At 38.2% G+C, this 20267-nt stretch overlaps 2 protein-coding genes across 2 annotated transcripts in view; both read left to right on the top strand.

Annotated features, from left to right (window-relative positions):
* The window catches only part of LOC311086900 (NACHT, LRR and PYD domains-containing protein 1 homolog), a 38634-nt gene extending 21762 nt beyond the window's left edge, over window positions 1-16872 (top strand). The window contains exon 13 of the mRNA XM_084120091.1: window positions 15164-16872. Within this exon, the coding sequence (XP_083976217.1) occupies window positions 15164-16349 (1186 nt within the window). The 3' untranslated portion in view covers window positions 16350-16872. The remainder of the gene's footprint in view (window positions 1-15163) is intronic.
* Window positions 3972-8822, top strand: LOC311086899 (uncharacterized protein). Its single transcript, XM_084120090.1, has 4 exons — window positions 3972-4169; window positions 4761-4991; window positions 5087-5131; window positions 8546-8822. Exons 1-4 carry the CDS (start codon window positions 4124-4126, stop codon window positions 8770-8772), a joined length of 549 nt encoding a protein of 182 aa, XP_083976216.1. The 5' UTR covers window positions 3972-4123; the 3' UTR covers window positions 8773-8822.
* Window positions 16873-20267: the final 3395 nt, after the last annotated feature.

Below are 20267 nucleotides of genomic sequence, written 5' to 3'. Positions count from 1 at the left end.
TGAATGGTTAACTAATCAAGATACACATTGAGGGCAAATGAACTGAACCAGACATGACAGAAACTGAGAAAAGACATAAAATTTCATAACCGTTACAATGTGTTAGAAAAAGTACATTCATCACAAACAGTATGAATATATCTACTAATGGCTGCATTTACAGGATAACATAAATAATTTTGTAAATTATTACACAAACCATGTTCCCATTCACCATCTCAGAGTCAGACAGCTGCCTTCTAAAAATCAGCATCCTTAGAAACACTTTAAACAACTTAGAACGTCAGTGGAGAAAAGTATAGTTCATCATAACATCGTAATATACATCATATACACAATTCACCCGCTAAATTGCTAAAAGTACCTGATTTTTCATATCAACGGAAAAATATACTGGGATAACCTGGTTTCTCTTGAGACTCCCTTGCTTCGCAGTTTCTTATTAGAAAATATTCATAAATATTGATTATGACTTAATTTCAATCTTTGATTATTCTGAGTATCCATACTTTCAATTATTAATTCATTATGGACCCAATGCCGCAAGTCATCTGAAGACCTTTTGATTTCTGTCTATCACTGATTTATCAAGTTGTATGGAAGTGGCTAAAATAAACTACACTTTTTTGTACGAGTGAGCAGTAGGAAACCGACTTAAGAGGTAGGCCTATTAGCAAACCCTGCATCCACTGACTAAAGTCATAACTGACAAGTTTGTGTCCGTGAGAAACACGATCTGGCCGACTTGCGGCATTGGGTCCATAATGAATTAATAATTGAAAGTATGGATACTCAGAATAATCAAAGATTGAAATTAAGTCATAATCAATATTTATGAATATTTTCTAATAAGAAACTGCGAAGCAAGGGAGTCTCAAGAGAAACCAGGTTATCCCAGTATATTTTTCCGTTGATATGAAAAATCAGGTACTTTTAGCAATTTAGCGGGTGAATTGTGTATATGATGTATATTACGATGTTATGATGAACTATACTTTTCTCCACTGACGTTCTAAGTTGTTTAAAGTGTTTCTAAGGATGCTGATTTTTAGAAGGCAGCTGTCTGACTCTGAGATGGTGAATGGGAACATGGTTTGTGTAATAATTTACAAAATTATTTATGTTATCCTGTAAATGCAGCCATTAGTAGATATATTCATACTGTTTGTGATGAATGTACTTTTTCTAACACATTGTAACGGTTATGAAATTTTATGTCTTTTCTCAGTTTCTGTCATGTCTGGTTCAGTTCATTTGCCCTCAATGTGTATCTTGATTAGTTAACCATTCACACCTGTTTCTGTTCTCCCTGATTACGTTCTCCCTCATTAGTTCCCTTATAAAGTCTCCTGGTTCTGTTCAGTGCACTGTCGGTATGTGTTACCTTGTGTACCTTCATCTGGAATAAACCACTATTGTTTGGATCTCTTTGTCTTTGTGAACTCCTTTGAATTTGCCCCACGCAGCACCGTGACAGACTCACCGACCTCAAGAAGTTAGGTTGTCCCCGGCCTTTTGGTTTCATTTATTGTGTTAGTTTTTTAATATGGATATCCCCGCTGTCGCCTTCCTCGAGACTGCATATTTGACGCACTACCCGGACTACTGCCTCTGCACGTTCTACGAGGTGAGCTCATGAACGGCTCATGCAGAGAACAGTTGCCCAGGAAGGTCCGCGGGATAACTTCGCTGCCTTTGTGGAGTGGGTGCTGGAGAGCTGTAACTCTCCCTTCATTGTCTGCCTAGGAGAAGAGGATCTCGCCAGCACCCTTCGAGAGTCTCGTCCCACCGAGACCACCTGTCCAGAGTCTCGTCCCGCCGAGACCACCCGTCCAGTCTCGTCCCGCCAAGACCACCTGTCCAGAGTTTCGTACAGCCGAGACCACCCGTCCAGAGTCTCGTCCCGCTGAGACCACCCTTCCGGAGCTTCCTCACGTCATGGCTGACCAGCCTGAGCCTGTTCTTCACGTCATAACCGCCACGCCTGAGCCCTTGTCTCTGGCCAAGATGGCCGCCTTACCACCCAAGCACTTGGTGAAGATGGCCTTCGCCTCACCGCTTGAGCCCTCAGCTAACATGGTCGCTGCCATGCCTGCTGAGCCAGAGACTGTTCAAGTCATGCTTGCCGAGCCAGAGACTGTTCACATCATGCCTGCCGAGCCAGAGACTGTACACGTCATGCCTGCCGAGCCTGAGCTTCACGTCAGTCCTGCTGAGCCTGAGTCTTCTGTCCCCAAGCATGAGTCTTCTGTCCGCTCATGCTTGGGGATGAGCGGACATCCCCAAGTCATGCCTGCCGAGCCAGAGACTGTTCACGTCATGCCTGCCGAGCCAGAGAGTGTTCACGTCAGTCCTGCCGAGCCTGAGCTTCACGTCAGTCCTGCTGAGCCTGAGTCTTCTGTCCCCAAGCATGAGTCTTCTGTCCTTCTCTCCCAGGCATGACGGACATCCCCAAACTCTGGACAGCCTGAGTCTGTCTCCGAACCTGAGTCTGTCCCCGAGCCAGAATCGGTGTCTGAATTCCCACCCAGCCTCCCTCTCCCACCTTCTCCCATCTGCCTCCTCTCAACCCTTCTTCCACCATTACCTGTCAGCCCCTCAGCTCCTCTAACCGCCTTTGGGGAGGTGGAGTCGCAATGGGTCTGTCAGCCTACAGCTCCAGCCTGGTCGCAGAGGATCTGGCGGGACATAGTGAAGCCGCTGGCTCTGGCAACTGAGGTGCAGGCGGGGATACAGAAGGGTGCGGTGGAGACAGAGGGAGTGAGGATGACGAAAGCCGAGGAATGACCAAGGTGGATCCGGAGGGATGAGGGAGCCTGGGGGAACTGATGACCTGATGGGCCACGGTGCACTTGGTGAAGGCGGTCCGCCGCTATCAGGCGCTCGGAGCAGCTTTTTTAGCGGCGGTCTCTGTCTCCGACCTCCTCGACCAGAACTCCGCCTCAGCCCGATGGTCCATTAACGTCACCTTGGCTCCTACCTCCCTTAGCTCCACCGTGGCCCATCAGGTCATGGCTCCTCCCTCCGTCGTCTCCGCCCTGGCCGCTTGCACAGCCTGCTCCACCCTGGTCCCTCATGCTTTCTGTCTGCCCTTCACCTGCTCTTCATCCTCATCCTGAACCCTCTCCCTCCCCCCGCAGTTGGTTATTCTAATTATTTTGTATATGTTGTATATTCATAAGAAAAAAGAAACCCTCATAAATTAATTTTGTAATCCCACATAGCCTATACTTTGAAACCCTTTCAAACATGAGATCACAAAACAAAAAGCTTATTAAAACAATAAAAAATGTTAAGCTTTTCAAAATTATGTAACTGCCATAATATTATATAGCACTTATTTACCCTATGCTATTTTTTTCTTTTAGTTGCTGTTATTCTCTTTCACATAGTACAGAACTGTACTTTTTGCACTGTAACCTACTTGTGATTCTTTTTTAAATAATAATAATAATAATGTAAAATATGTGAAAAATAATGTGTTTTTTTTAAACAATCAATAATGAAATACTATTCTAGTGCACTCCAAAAACAAAATCATGACTTTATAAAAGGGCATTATAGGACCCCTTTAAAGAGACAACTGCACTAGTAAACAGACGAGCGGAGTGCGCTTTACATGTGGCGTAATTTTAAATAATATTTAGGCTATATTATAATGATAAATCTTGTATTTTTGTAGGCTACAACTCTCACTGTTGCTATTCTTTATTATTGTAAGTCAATAATTGCCTAATAGTTAATGCTAGATTGTGAGTGGAAGTTAGGCTGCTTAGAACAACAGGTATCAAATTCACACAAATATTTTTTCCGGGAATCTCCCTCTCGATTTGAGCAAATAAGGTAAAGAGGTTAAAAAACACCTATCCCCGTTTGAAAACGGCCCCTTTTTTGTTCCGCAGAGACCTCATCATACTCCCGCGGTTCAGTTACGTGGACCAATCATATTGTCTTTTGCCTTGAACACATTACTTTCGTTTTATTCGACTAAACCCCACTTCATTTCCGTGCCGTTGAAAAACGAAACTTTGAAACGGTCTCGACAGGTTTACAAATTGAAATATTTCAATAGCCCAGCCCTAGATTATCATCTGAATTCGTGTTTTTGGGGTTATCCACAAAAATGAGCGAGAGCAACCTTGAAGGAGAGCAGCGGGAGAGATGCAATGGTATCTATCTATTTAGAGAAACTAAATTTGTATGTAAATTAACAAATGGTTTGTTTGTTTGTTTTTTAACGAAATTTGACAACAAACAAATAAAAACTATTGGCTAATGGAAGTGCTTATCAATTATGCTCTAGGATTGCTGAAGAAAACAAGGTATTTTTATTTGTTATGGGGAAGAATATTTGGAGACATCAACATGGCTGATGTAGACACCAGTCTCAGATGCTGGATGTTCCTCCAATTTACTAAAATAATTATGTGTCACTAAACATAAGATACTTCCCTTTAATGCTTAGTTCTATTAGTCCTGAGGTGGCTGATCTGAACAAAAGAGTATTTGCATAAAAGAGATTTAAATAGAAGAGCCAGTGTGGGAGAGGGCAGCTGCTGTCCTGTACATGTCCTGGGTATTTTTGTGATCTGTCATATTTTATAGATTATTCACTGTATGTTTAGAATTCTATATGTATACAGTAACACAGGGTTTTACATTTTATTATTAATATTAACTTTAACCTTTACTGTAATTTTCATTAAACACGTAAAAACAATGTCAGCAAAGTGTAATGCATTTTATTCATTTGTCCCCAGAGGCCAAGTCTGTGGATGATAACTCTGCAGCGCTCATTCAACGGGTTACTTCAGTGATGCCAATAGCAGATGAGTTAATAAAGGAGGGTATATTACATGGAGAAAAATATGATAAGATCAAAGCTGAAGAAAACAGCCAGGATGAAATGAGAAAGCTGATTGAATCAATAAAATCTGAAAAAATCAACAATCGTCTGAAAAAGCATCAACCACAACTCTTCGAAGACCTGGGTAAGAGAACAATTGTCATTTATGAAAGAGATTCATGAGCTCAACATTCAGCTACAGGTGTAATCTATGACCTGTACTGTGGTTGATTTTAACAGGAAAACGCAATCTTTCTGATCCTGAATCACCAGTACCATGTAAAAGTGAGTTTACCTTTTTATTGGTAGAGACATTTTCTTCCTCCACTTTTATTTTTGAATAAATTGTTAAATTGTGCCAGTTTTGATTACTGATACAGGATGTCTTTTTGCTAGCATGATGAGAAAATATGTGATAATATATACAGTCCCATGTTGACTGTACTGGTAGTGGAACCAATTATATCTACAGTGTACCACAATTGTGAAAATGATTAAGAGTATAAAGTTTAAAAAAATAAAATAAACTGATTAATATGCATACTTTAAAAATATTTGAAAACAATCAGTGTAAAATGTTTCTGGAGGTAGGCCTAATATCTTATTTAGAGGTTCAGTTACGTGGACCAATCATATTGTCTTTTGCCTTGAACACATTACTTTCGTTTTATTCGACTAAACCCCACTTCATTTCCGTGCCGTTGAACAACGAAACTTTGAAACGTTTGAAACGTCTCGACAGGTTTACAAATTGAAATATTTCAATAGCCCAGCCCTAGATTATCATCTGAATTCGTGTTTTTGGGATTATCCACAAAAATGAGCGAGAGCAACCTTGATGGAGAGCAGCGGGAGAGATGCAAAGGTAGCTCTATCTATTTAGAGAAACTAGATTTGTATGTAAATTAACAAATGGTTTGTTTGTTTGTTTTTTAAAGAAATTTTACAACAAACAAACATAAACTATTGGCTAATGGAAGTGCTTATCAATAATGCTTTAGGATTGCTGAAGAAAACGTACTCTGTTACTTATGTAACCTCGGTTCTCTCTAGAAGAGGGAACGAGTATTTCATAAGTTAGCTTATGCTACGGGTAAAGTCATCTTTTCTTGAGATATGAAGCCAAAAATTATCCTTAATTTTTTATTGATTGTCAACGCAGTGCAGCAGCTAGCAGACCTAGAGCAGGCTATCTAGCGAACTCATTGGCTGCTCCGCGGCAACTGCAGCAGCCTACCATTGAGCCTGGCGTGACGTCATGCCCCGCGCGCCCTCACGCGTCACAGCCCGCCAGAATGGGAGTGGCTTAGCGTATATAAGGAAGGAAGGGCTCGGGGGCTGCTAACCTGGTTTTCGTCGACTGAAGCGAAATGAGCTCATGGCGCGAGCACGGCGGGTTACGCAATACTCGTTCCCTCTTCTAGAGAGAACCGAGGTTACATAAGTAACCGAGTACGTTCTCTTACGAGAGGTTCTCTCGTATTGTGTAAGTTAGCTTACGTTACGGGAACCCCTTGTCAACGCCGTGCGTGCCTAGCATCCACTGCATGAGTCACAGGGGAAACCCGGGGAACACAGAAAAGTGGGAATCAGGCGGCCAACAGAGTGGGCCAGCACATGTTCATAAGCACACAGTCGGGGGTGTAGAGCGGCTCGGCCGGTCTATACTGGACTTAACACAACCCTTTATAGTGCAGCTCAACCAGGAGAGCTAAATCGAGTAAAGTAGCCCGCGCACAATGAATCTGGGCAGGGCACACACACGACTTAGACTGATAGAAGTTTAGCCTGCAAGACGGGAACTTCCAGGTTGTAAAACCTAACAAATGTAGAGGGGGAGGCCCAGCCTGCCGCCGTACAAATGTCATGAATGGAAATCCCGCTGGACCAAGCCCATGATGAGGCCATGCCTCTGGTAGAATGAGCCCTGATGCCCAAAGGGCACTGCAGGTCTTTAGACGCATAAGCTGCCGCAATAACGTCCACTATCCATCTGGACAGGCTGTGTTTCGAGGCGGTGATACCCTTGGTGTGCCCTCTAAACTAAATGAAAAGCTGCTCCGAGCGCCTGATAGCGGCGGAGCACGTGATGTAATTTCTCAGTGCCCTGACAGGGCAGAGGAGGTTACTATCGACCTTGCTGCCGGATGCCGGCAGGGCTAAGAGAGAAATGACCTGCACTCTGAAAGGAGTGCCCATCACTTTGGGGACATAACCATGTCTCGGTTTGAGAATGACTTGAGAGTCATTAAGTCTGAACTCGAGACACGAGGCGTTAACTGATAACGCGTGTAAGTCACCCACGCGTTTGACTGATGACAGGGCTATCAGAAGAACGGTTTTGGCATCTGATGACACTGATGGCATCTTCGTCCACTTCATCCCCTAAGGCGACGGCAGTGTGGGTGGGAGCCGGCCGCTGCGCGTCGGGAAAGGGGGGTGGAGAAGGAGAGAGCGAGGCTCGCGGGAGGGGTTCTGGCGAGCACATGGCTGGCACATCGGGCTCCGGTGGTCTCTGTGAGCGGCGTTTCTTTTTGCGCGGCCCAGCAGAGACAGGCGGAGTGGCAGCTTCAGCGTCGAACAAGGCGAGTCGAGCCTGCAGGGTCGACATCGGCAGTTTTTTGCAGAGCGCACAGCCTCCCGAAGACAGGGCGATGGCTGCATGGTCTCGTCCCAGGCAGAGAGCGCAGATCACGTGGCAGTCTCTGTCGCTGAGCGGGGCTCGGCAAGAGCCACAGGAAATGCGAGGCATTTTGCAACAAACGCCTCGCGCTCTTTTAGGAAAAGTGTGTTGCGGCGGCGAGCACACAGCAGAAGCACAGCAAAAAAGTATACTGTCGCTGGATAGCTAAGCAGGCACGGATGGCTGAAGGCGGCGAAGACGACCGGCTTCCTCAGACGCTTTCCTCGGCTTGCTTGTCGCTTGCTTCGACGGCGGCTTCTCTCGGAGTCCAGCGATGCGAAGAGCTTCGCTGAAGAGACGAAAATCAGGTTAGCAGCCCCCGAGCCCTTCCTTATATATGCTAAGCCACTCCCATTTTGGCGGGCTATGCTCAGTGGTAGGCTGCTGCAGTTGCCGCGGAGCAGCCAATGAGTGCGCTAGATAGCCTGCTTTAGGTCTGCTAACTGCTGCACTGCGTTGACAATCAATAAAAAATTAAGGATAATTTTTGGCTTCATATCTCGAGAAAAGATTACTTTACCCGTAGCGTAAGCTAACTTACGCAATACGAGAGAACCTCTCGTAAGAGAACAAGGTATTTTTATTTGTTATGGGGAAGAATATTTGGAGACATCAACATGGCTGATGTAGACACCAGTCTCAGATGCTGGATGTTCCTCCAATTTACTAAAATAATTATGTGTCACTAAACATAAGATACTTCCCTCTAATGCTTAGTTCTATTAGTCCTGAGGTGGCTGATCTGAACAAAAGAGTATTTGCATAAAAGAGATTTAAATAGAAGAGCCAGTGTGGGAGAGGGCAGCTGTCCTGTACATGTCCTGGGTATTTTTGTGATCTGTCATATTTTATAGATTATCCACTGTATGTTTAGAATTCTGTATGTATACAGTAACACAGTGTTTTACATTTTATTATTAATATTAACATTAACCTTTACTGTAATTTTCATTAAACACGTAAAAACAATTTCAGCAAAGGTTGCAGTGTAATACATTTTATTCATTTGTCCCCAGAGGCCAAGTTTGTGGATGATAACTCTGCAGCAGATGAGTTAATAAAGGAGGGTTTGTTATATGGAGAAAAATATGATAAGATCAAAGCTGAAGAAAACAGCCGGGATGAAATTAGAAAGCTGATTAAATCAATAAAATCTGAAGTCGACAAAATTAATAATTGGCTGAAAAAGCTCATCGAAGACCTGGGTAAGAGAACAATTGTCATTTATGAAAGAGATTCATGAGCTCAACATTCAGCTACAGGTGTAATCTATGACCTGTACTGTGGTTGATTTTAACAGGAAAACGCAATCTTTCTGATCCTGAATCACCAGTACCATGTAAAAGTGAGTTTAACTTTTTATTGGTAGAGACATTTTCTTCCTCCACTTTTATTTTTGAATAAATTGTTAAATTGTGCCAGTTGTAATTACTGATACAGGATGTCTTTTTGCTTGCATGATGAGAAAACATGTGATAATGTATACAGTCCCATGTTGACTGTACTGGTAGTGGAACCAATTATATCTACAGTGTACCACAATTGTGAAAATGATTAAGAGTATAAAGTAAAAAAAAAAAAAAAAAACTAAACTGATAAATATGCATACTTTAAAAATATTTGAAAACAATCAGTGTAAAATGTTTCTGGAGGTAGGCCTAATATCTTATTTAGCACATTAAAAATGAGTATTACCTGTCTTGGGCTAGTGTTACATGGGAACAACATTTTTATTAGTGGACAAATAAACGCATCTCATCAGGGAAAATAATCGTATGTAGGATTTAGTACAGCAAAAAGCAAAAGATGTTACAGCTGTACTCTTTCTTCTCTATCAACTTTCAGTGCTTACACATGTAAATCAATTACCTTTGGTAACAATATTCAAACATCTGAATTTTTTGAAAGGCTAGAGAACAAGGCAAACATTATTAGACTTCATTTATGGTTCTGTCTTAAGCTATATATTTGTTGACATTTTTTTTTACTTGACAGTTATCACATTGTATAAGTCCAACAGTATTCATATTTGCATTCATAATACCTTAATATGTACAACATGAATGCTTGCTTTTATAGTTATAGTAATCAGTTTATTTATCCCTGCAGGGAAAGTAAGTTTGCAGCATATAGACATGTAAAAAACAATCACAGTTGGCATATGCTGTATAAACAATACTTTTATACAAATAAATCTAATTTAAATAACCAGACCAGCGGACCATCAGTTAACACCAGAAGAAGAACTTAAAAATGTAATTGCTTGGGGGATAAAAGATAGTTTGGACTATGCTTGGTAACGTAATACCCAACGTAATTTATGAACTGTACATAAGCTTATATAATGTATAGTGTAATGTATAAACAGTATTTTGTTTAGTACATTAATTTTGTTGTCATAATTTATCTTGATAAAAAAAATCTATTGTTATTTCATTTTATAAATACAATGTGTATGTATTTGTGTGGACCCCACTTAAATATAATTTGTGTGCTTACATGAACAATATTGCCATCATGAACAAAAAAGTGAAGACCCCAGCACCCAAGAAAGGGAAGACCCGAGGACCCAAGTAAGTGAAGACCCCAGTACCCAAGAAAGTGAAGCAACAAATTATTATCTGTTTGATAACAGTCAAGTCAAAGGCTAATCATATCAATTAGCGTTGTGTCCGACGTTGTAGAGAGCGATATATAAAACACATTACCATTCTGATACATCGAGTGGATCTCTGAGCTGGTGTGAGTGAGTGGAGGCAGGAACAATTGGCAAATGGATCTGCGTATACTAAATGAACCAAGGGTGTAGATACATTTAAGCTATTTTAAGGCATGAAGAAATTATTTTCACAGGGATTTTTTTTTTAAATGTCATTTTGGTGAACAAAGATATAAGCTTTAAGGGATAAAATTATTGACTACAAGGGACTTTAATTAATAATAAAAAAAAAAACAATAAAAACCCATAGAATAAAAAAAAATATTTATTTTAAATTTGTTGTAAAATAAACCATAATCTCCCTCAAGTCCCATTTTAGTCTCCAATAATTGATTTTGAAATACTATCAATACAAGTAAAAAACAGTTTCCTTTTCTTATCATTATTTCATATTATTTGACCCGAAGCAAAAATGACCCGAAGCGTTTAATTAAAAAAATGTTAAAAATCATAGCTTCATCGGAATGGTCCGAAACTTGGTGACTTTATATTGGTACTTGGTATATGAACACTCAAAAAAATTGGGGACAGGATTTGAAAAGTCTAAGTGGTCGTAAAAAAAATAGTCACACTCAGGACCTTCGGGTCAAAAATGACGCCCATAGGAAATGAATGGGAAATTGGCAAAAATATGAAAATACAGAGTTTTTTTGTGCGTACAATCTACAAATCAGCCATCGGTAACACAAAATAGGTACCATTTTAAAGCTTAGAATCTCAATTTTTTTAATGCATCTAATCACTTTAATCAACTCCTAAAGAGTGTTGAGTTATCACTCTAAAACGGAGTGTACCCCCCGCAGGCGCCACCTAGCTGCGAAATAAATCATAATATTTTTCAAAAATATTACATTGATCAACTTAAAATAGGTGTCATTTGAAAGCTTAGAGTCTGAAATTTATAATGAATGTAGCCAATTTGATAAACTCCTATGTAGTGCTGAGTTATTTGCTGATAAATAGAAAAAAAAGTTTTCATAATTTATTATATGAATGAATATTTAACTACTTTTTTGTACTACATACAGCAATATGTCAAATACATCATACAGCTCAGATAGTCCTGTGTCATATGTCATTTGAAAGGTCTCAATGAGTAGAATACAACAAGCATAATTGTTTCAGGCTTTTTACTAAACTTAAGCAAGGTTTTTGTAAAAGACGCCCCTCAAGAGACCCATATATGGATACTGAATTTCAGGCACATTTCCGCTAGTAACAGTGCCGGCCCGAGCCTTTTGGGGGCCCTAAGCAGAATTTGATTTGGGGGCCCCCTCCCACCATTCGGAGTCACCTGTGCTTGACGATTATTGACACAATGTCACTCTATAATGTTACATTATAAATTAATACAATGAGGTTATGTATTAATACAAAATAAATAAAAATGTTTTAACTTTTTCTTTACTCTTTTACTTACTCTTTGAAACTTCTGAAAACAAATTGTCACAAAACATATTTAAAAAAAATTATTTGCAAAATATCCTCCAACGTTTTGCAACACTTGGCAGTTTGAATGATGTCTTATATGAACATGACGGAGTTTGTTTTTATGTTTCCACTGTTCGATCGCGCCCGCGCCTCACACACACACACACCATATTCCAGACATCGCAGCCTGTTCGTTATAGCAGTAATAAAATATAATAATAAAATAGTCAACCTAACATATAAAAATTACACTGCTCTGTTTAAATAGTCAGTAGTAGCCTACAATTCGTACCATTCAGCGCTGCGTAGCCTAAGCACCGCTCCACTGTGATGTTTCCAAGCACATTTTTGCGCATGTGAAGAGAATGATTTTTTCCCTCAATATTGGATTTCAAGCACATTTTTGCGCATGTGAAGAGAATGATTTTTTTCCCTCGATATTGGAACGTGAGTGAAGTACAAAGGCTATAATAAAGAATAGTTTACCATCCAAATCCATCGCGAATGTTGAAACATTTTGATTCTAATGAGAGAGATACGTGAGCCCAACGCCGCTTTCACTTTCGCTTTAAATTATTTCGTTTTGGCTTGTTTATAGTTCTTTTTTTTAATTCTTGTTCTGTTCTGAATATCATTAAATTTAAAGGATAAATCATTGATCGAATAAAATTTTTGTGACATGGCTTAACATTACCGTGACTTTGCGCACGAATTGTCTATGCACGCGAGGTTATGCGCATGACTCAAACACTGGCAGACACAGCAGCAGTTGTAGGCAGGTATATTGATCATGAAATCAGAATTTTCTTGTTTTGAATTATTAATCCATTCATTCATTTATGTCACTTGTTTAATTTAATTAATATGTAAAAAAATAAAATAAAATAAAAAACTCGCTTGGGGGCCCCCTGGTGGCGAGGGGGCCCCAAGCAGCCGCTTAGTTCGCTTATGCCTCGGGCCGGCCCTGGCTAGTAACTTCACGAAACATGCTCCGATTGTGGAAAATGACACATCATTATTTACAGCAGATGCTTACAATTAAAATGAGTCCAAACTCAACATAATCCATCACTCAGAACTAAAGATATTCCTCATGGAGTTCTAACACACAAAAAATCCACAGAAGCACGTAGCCAAGCAAGGTAGCTATAGACTTGGCCTTTTTACTCATATCTTCATGAAACATACATCGATCATGAAAAATTACATATCGTTATTTACAGCAGGAGCTCACGATTAAAAAGATATATAAACATATATATATATATATAATCAATATATTCCATCAATCAGATCTAAAGATATTCATCATGGCGTTCTAACACAAAAAATACCTCAGACGCACCTATCCTAGTATATACTCATGAAGCACTCGCGTTTGGTTTTCACTTATAACTTCACAAAGCATGCACAGATCGTAGAAAAATGCACATCATTATTTTCAGCAGACTCACACGATTAAAAAGAGCCCAAACATACCATAATCCATCACTCAGATCTAAAGATATTCCTCATGGCGTTCTAACACAAAAAAATACCACAGACGCACCAAGGAAGTAGCAATAGCAGTGATGCTATTTTGTTTTGATGTGACGTCTCAGCTCATAACTCAATGAAACATGCATGGATTGTGAAAATCTTTATTTACAGCAGATTCTCACGATTACAAAGAGCCCAAACACAACATAATCTATTGCTTTGATCACGAGATATTCCTCACGAAGTTATGCATACTTGGCTAAAAAACAAGTCTCTCATCTTTCATATTTTTCAAAAATATTGCCTCGATTAACACAAAATTGGTGTCATTTGAAAGCTTAGAGTCTGATCTTTACAGTGAATTTAGCCAAACTCCCAAGTATTGCTGAGTTATTTGCTGATAAATAGAATTTTTTTTTCATAATCTATAAAATACTTTTTTGTACTATGTACTGCAATGTGTCAAAAACATCATACATCTCATGAAACATTCAAAAATCGTTGAAAATGGCACTTCATTTTTTACAGCATATTAATACAATTAAAATGAGCCCAAAATGAACTTAATCTATTGCTTTTATGACAAGATATTCTTCATGGTGAAACAATATAAAAAATGCCCATGAGGGGGCGTCAAAGACTGAACAATTTGGTTCCAAATGTTGTATCTTTTGATTCCTTTATCCAATCACCACAACATTTTATCCAGATGCAGCTCATATGTAGAGGGACTTCCCCAAAAGAGAATTTTCCTCCTACCTTATTTCCTTCCTGAGTTATTTCATGTCAAATAAGAAAGATATAAATTATCATTATAAAAATTATATATATTTCCTGTCTTTTATCAGCAGTTTCTCGGCAGGAGAATATCCAAATGTAATGTAATTTATATTTTCAAAAAAATTGAAAAGTGTTCTTTCAAAAGATACCTACCTTTTGACTCTCCTTGCTACAGTTTTGAAGTTATGAGTCTTTAGTTTTGTGTATGTCACTCAGACAAAACTCTAAAAATGCCTTAGTTTTTTGTTCGTAATTGCTGTTGCCAATTTTGAATAAAAGTTACTGTTCATTGAATTGTACAAAAAATAATTTTTATGAAAATGTTTATTATAAAAGGTTAATAAAAAATGTTATGACTGAAAGAATTGCATTTTTATTAAGTTAGAATTAAAACAATGGGAAACAAAATGCTTTCCATTTGTTCTCTTTCTAATGCAATGTTCAGGTTTGACTGTATTATAAAGTAAAACTGGCACTTCAAATTACCATTTAAACCAACCAACCAACCAAAAAACTTGACAAAAATAGTCTTTGAGAATCTCTTATTATATATTAAAATCCACAACCTGAAAAAAATAGGCAAATATGTGCAAAAACAACTAGAATTCACAAGCCTTTCTACAGAGAGCTGTAAATCCATCTAGTGGTTAACATATGATATTGCACAATAATTATGCTCACTACGTCCACCAGATGACACCAATCTGACTTCAAAAATTGTTTTCTATCTATAGGCCTAGTCTCTACTTTAACCTGAAATACAGCATTAATTAAAAAATTAAAAAGAAATAAAAAAATAAAAATTTCTATTATATTCAATGGGAAAAAATGGATCATAATTATTGCATGAATATTAATTATTATCATAAAATTCTCTCAAAACACCACAGAAAAAAAAGAAAAAATATTATTGAACAAAAATACATTTCATTGATTTTACTGAAAAAAAAAAAAATATCTGAATCCCGCCCTCCGGGTCATTTTTGACCCGAAAGTCCTGAGTGTGAGTCATAAATGAAGTACCCTAGAGGGTTAAAGGAGAAAGTGCAGTAAAATCCCTGACCAGTGCACAGAAGAGGACTGGAGTCACAGCTGTAATGAGAAAGTGAAGATTCACTTCAAACCAAAGGTTTTGGAAGAGCTGGAAGAGTAAGATCATTTAATACTAAAATTTCTCTTTCATACATCTTTCATCTCATTTATCATTATCATCTCTGTTCTCTAGGCTGAACATCTCTGCGCCTGAACCTTCTGAAATGAATCTTCACTGTCAGTCTTGTGTTCACATTGTCGACTGTGATCAGTGGGTTCAGGTGGAGCCGTCAGTCTGTACAGATGAAGGAGGGTCAAAGTTCAGGATCAGCACTCAGGCGGGTCGATTCGAGTGCAGCAGGACCAGAATGCGATGGGTCTGTGCTGGTGACGTCACTCTCCAGTATCGTGCAGTGGATGGACGTTTCCTCAGTGAAGAGCTGGAGAGGCTTCAGTGTGAGCGAATTGGTCCAGTGATCGACGTGACCGTGATCTCAGGGAAACTGGAGGAGGCCCATCTGCCTCATTACGCCTGTTTAGCAGAGTCTGACCCCTCTCTCAAAGATGCTGTGAAGCTCCTCAGCAAAAGAGATGAAGGAATATCTTTACAATCTGTAGAGTTGACCCGTTATCATGCCAAAATACTCCAACCATCCTTCTCTCTTACAACTCTAATTATAAGTTGGTTCACACAGTGGGAAGAACACTGTAACCTTCTTCTCTACATGACCTGCAAAGATCCTCTCATTCTTCACATCTACTTTATTCCAGCGAATGACACTTGTTCAAAAGAGAAAGTTGAGCAGAATGAAAAATCAAGTCATCCAATCAGCCATCCCAGACCTAACAGACCTTTTCAGATGAAAACGCCGCACCTTCTTGAGGTTCCTGGTGCTTCTGTTCATCCTGTAGAGGGGATTTCATTTAGAACAGATATCGATCCAAACTTCTTTGAGATCATGCAACATCAGCATGGTGACGTACAGATGAATCTTGTCAGAGAAAAGGACAAGAAATCTGTGTGGACTGCCACAATATGGAAAGCCAAACTTGCACAGTTAAATCAAAGGCAAGTCCAAGATGAGCCGCAACTGAATTCTGAGATTGAGAAAGCTCAGTTTTTTGATAAACACAGATCGGCTCTCATTCAAAGGGTTAAAAACGTGAAGAGCATTGCAGATAAACTGCGTGAGCAGGGAATAATTCATGGGGAACTATATTCTAAAATCACAGATACTAATTTAACCAGTCAGGATAGTGTGAGAAAGATCTGTGACACAGTGCATTCAAGTGGTGTGATTGCAAAAGTTAAATTCGTTGAGATTCTTCAGGAAGAAGAGCCTTACCTCTTTAAAGAACTGGTGCTTTCCGATTCTTAATGATTCTCTTAGTGACTATATTGCTTTAGAACAACACCTGCATATGGACAGCCAGAGTTTCGTACAGCTTTGTGATTCTTATTGATCTCTATATATTATAGTTTAGTTTGGCACATGCATAAATGGACAGCTGGGATCTACTAAATTATAACATCATGTAACTGTTTAATGCTAGAATCTAAGATAAATTGATTTCTGCACTGCATAGAAAAACTGATTAACTGAAAAGTACATGATCAAATTAAATGCAGATTACTAATTGAGTAATAGTATATTTGCAAAGACAACACTCACGATGGTTCACTTAACTATAAAAACGCACAAAGCATCTAGACTGCTGAAATTTATTTTGTTGTCTGATAAGTTTATTGAATAAGTTGAATGAATATTTTTGTACTTTACAGGTTTTATTTCTATACGTTCTTGTTCTAAATTAATTTTGCTGTATCAAAATGCAAATAACCAATAATCACTTCTTTTGTAAACTGAATTTTGACATTGCAAATAAATACATAAATAATAATATCTCTATTACTATATTATATATATATATATAATATAAAATAGTAGTAATAATAATAATAACAAAGATATTTTTTATTTACACGTCTCAAATTATGCTATCAAGGCTGCAACAAACAGAAAATGACCAGACATTAAAACAGCACATATAATAGGCTATTTAGCTGAACCTCTTGAGGCTGACTGTAAATTTACAGACAGTGTGTTGAAAAAATGAATTGCACCATGTTTATGGAAACTTCTAATACTATAGATTATCATTGTGATATTTAATCCTTGATAAAACACACAGCCTAAATGAACATGGCTGTTCTGTCCTTTATCCCTTACAAAAAGTAAGTATCCTTCAAGTTCATTTTATTAAAGCTCCAATCTGTAACAATTTTGTAATAAAATTTCCGAAAATAACTTGCACAGTGTGATATATTTCCTTCAGTTGTGTACTTACAATATCTCAAAAGTCTCCAAAGATTTTTTATTTCAGAGAAATTCCGATTTTAAATAACTGTCCATCCCGGAAAAGAAATGTCGCCTCACAGTGACGCAATGTCCGCACTATCCTTTTTTTCCGGTGTGGACCATGTGATATTCCACCACACCGGAACATCACATGGTCAAATGCGGAAGTGGTGGTTATAGCGTTATTGCCATAGACGGTATGGTTATAGCTGTTATGGATCACGATTACTCTTTGGCGAGTATTGAAGTGCCAACAAAACGAAAGCGTCCATATTCGGATACACGCAGACTGTGTGACAAACGGAGGAATAAAACCCGGATAAATATCGGCCAGGCGTTTTCGAGATGGAGAGAGCTGCGCGACAATCTTGGACTTGACAGAGGGCACGTTCAAGTTCAAAACGGTGCGCAACATTTTGCTACGGTTTCCGGGTTGAACGTCATGTTTCCTGGAAACGGCGTGCACCGGTGTGCAACGGGGTTTGAGATACGTTTTCTCTTGGTTGGTGGGTGTGTCAGAACTGCAGTCCAATCAGCAGCAACATGTATATAAAGCACGCGGTATTAAAGTGAACTCGCACAATGGGTTCAAGGAAAGTAATTTACAAATGTGTTCGATGCAGCTCGGTATACGCAACAACTGAGGATATTAGAAGACATGTTTGTCGTAAGTTTTATTGTAAAAATATAGGATAGGCTATCAACATAATGATGTAGTTGTTTATATTTTTAGCTTCATTGCAAGTGTATGACATTTGGTATAGAAATAAACAATGGTAATTAAGTGCTTTTCCTAAAAAGGAGAAAGAAAATACAGGGTATTAAAACAGTATGAACTACAAATAAAGTCAGTATGTGAGGCTAAATAGATGTGTTTTAGTCTGAATTAGGTAAGATGTGTGCTTCCATTTAAGTTTCAGCAATCCCTTCACTCGATTGGGATGTTCTCTTTTGTTCTGGGCGGCAAGTGCAGTAACTGTAACATCGGGCATATTTTGTAGTATTAAACACATATTTATACCGACTTCATCAGGCTCCGAAAATTCTTCACAAAGAACACAAAGAATGGCCTTCTCAGCTGCCATAGTTGCAACTCTTGCGTCATCAGAACAGTGTGTTCAACGCATCACCGTTTCTGTTTAAAAAACGTTGTGCAACGTTTTGTCGGGGCTGAACCTTACAGTCTATGGGCTGAACGCAGCCAGAGACTCTGCTCTCGCGAGTGTATTGATAGACAGGTAAGCAATCAATTTTTTTTTTATTGTACAAGTAACGTAATAGTTACAGTAAAGATGATTTTAATAGATATGAATTAATGACAAATAGACAAAAAGTTGTAACGGGATAATATAGCATAACATTTCACGTTCCTTGCAGTTCATTAATTATGATGACATAAAATAATACGATCAGACATACAGGTAATACAAAAACGAATAAATTACCTCATCCGTGATCATGATTCATTAATTCCATTTAGATACATCGCTAGATGGTGAAAACGCATTAAAAACGACATCTCCCATCGTCACCTCCTTCATAGCGTCATCAAGCTTCGCCTTTATTATTGTTGGAAACTGCGCCCTCTTGTGGTCAAAAAATTTTACATAGTGGAGCTTTAAGTATACTTTATACTGAAGTTCAAGTATATTTTTAAGTACAGTATACTTAGAATACTAATATGTACTAGTTGGTAAGTGTAATATTTCAATACTTCTTAAAATACTTCGTATTAAATTAGCACTTTTAGTGTATCAAAATATACTTTAAAGTAAACTTTAAGTGTAACAGTAGTAAATACAACTAGTTGACAACTATGTTTTCATTTTTACTGTAACTATATAAAAAGTACACTTTTAGTGGTTTTATACTACAAATATACTTGTAAGATTTCTTTATGTGAATTTAACATCAAACATAGTTTACCATTTATATAGTATTTTTGCACTAAGTATAGGCCTACTATGTTCCTATTTAGGTGGGTATTCATTTTTATACTAAAATATACCTTTGAACTATTTCCTGGAAAATTGCTGGAAAATTCCAATAATTCTGTCAGTGGCTGGGAAAGAGATAAGTAGATTTGAAGTAAATTGTACCAGTGGACTACACAAAAATTCACATACTCAGAATTAGGAAAATGTTTTCTTTATAAATCAATATTTTCAAACTTATAAGACAATATGTAAAACTGTAAAAAAAAAATTAATAGGCTACTCAAAACAGTTACACAACTACAAGCCAACTTTGAATACTTAATTATACTTTTTAAGTATATCGCTAAAGATTTTGTCAATATCCTGTATGTCAAGTATACTTGCAGTTTTAAGTATATTTCTGAGAATTACATGAAGCAGGGGAGAACAGGGCACCTAACACTTTTTGACTTTCTCAGTTTGTGTATATTCATTTGAGGTTCAGAGTATTTTTTTTTTTTTTCACATTAATTTCACACATGTCTAGTACAATCCAGACTCTTGTGAAGATTCAGATGCCCCAACACCTGTGAAGAGAGGACTCCAACTCCTGCAAGGACTTTAGAAGAAGCAAACTCTGAATCAACATGCACCAATGCTACATTTTCTATCCTAATCATTTTGTTAACAACATGTATTCATTACTTCAATGAGCTCATTGTTTCTGCCTTAAATTAATAAATTGTTTAAGGTGAGACAATACAGGCAAAAAAAATGTTCATGCACCTGTCGATTTATGAGATTTTGCACTTTTTGGATTTTCATAAAGTGTTTTTTCGGACTGGTGGAAAGAAAACATCCAAAATACACTTTTAAGTGTATCTTTTCTTGCACTTTATATATTTGCGTCTGTAGATTTGAATTACAGTAGGCTACATATTTTTAATGGCTACGGAAGCCCTGAACCGCAACGTACAAAACAAACGAAAAACACGACGCCTATAAGGTGCTGGGTGAATTT

This window comes from Abramis brama (genome assembly GCF_963993115.1).
Source record: "Abramis brama genome assembly, chromosome: 7".
In the NCBI taxonomy this organism is placed as follows: Eukaryota; Metazoa; Chordata; class Actinopteri; order Cypriniformes; family Leuciscidae; genus Abramis; species Abramis brama.
Note: the sequence above shows the minus strand (reverse complement) of the source record. Positions and strands in the feature narration are given on the sequence as shown.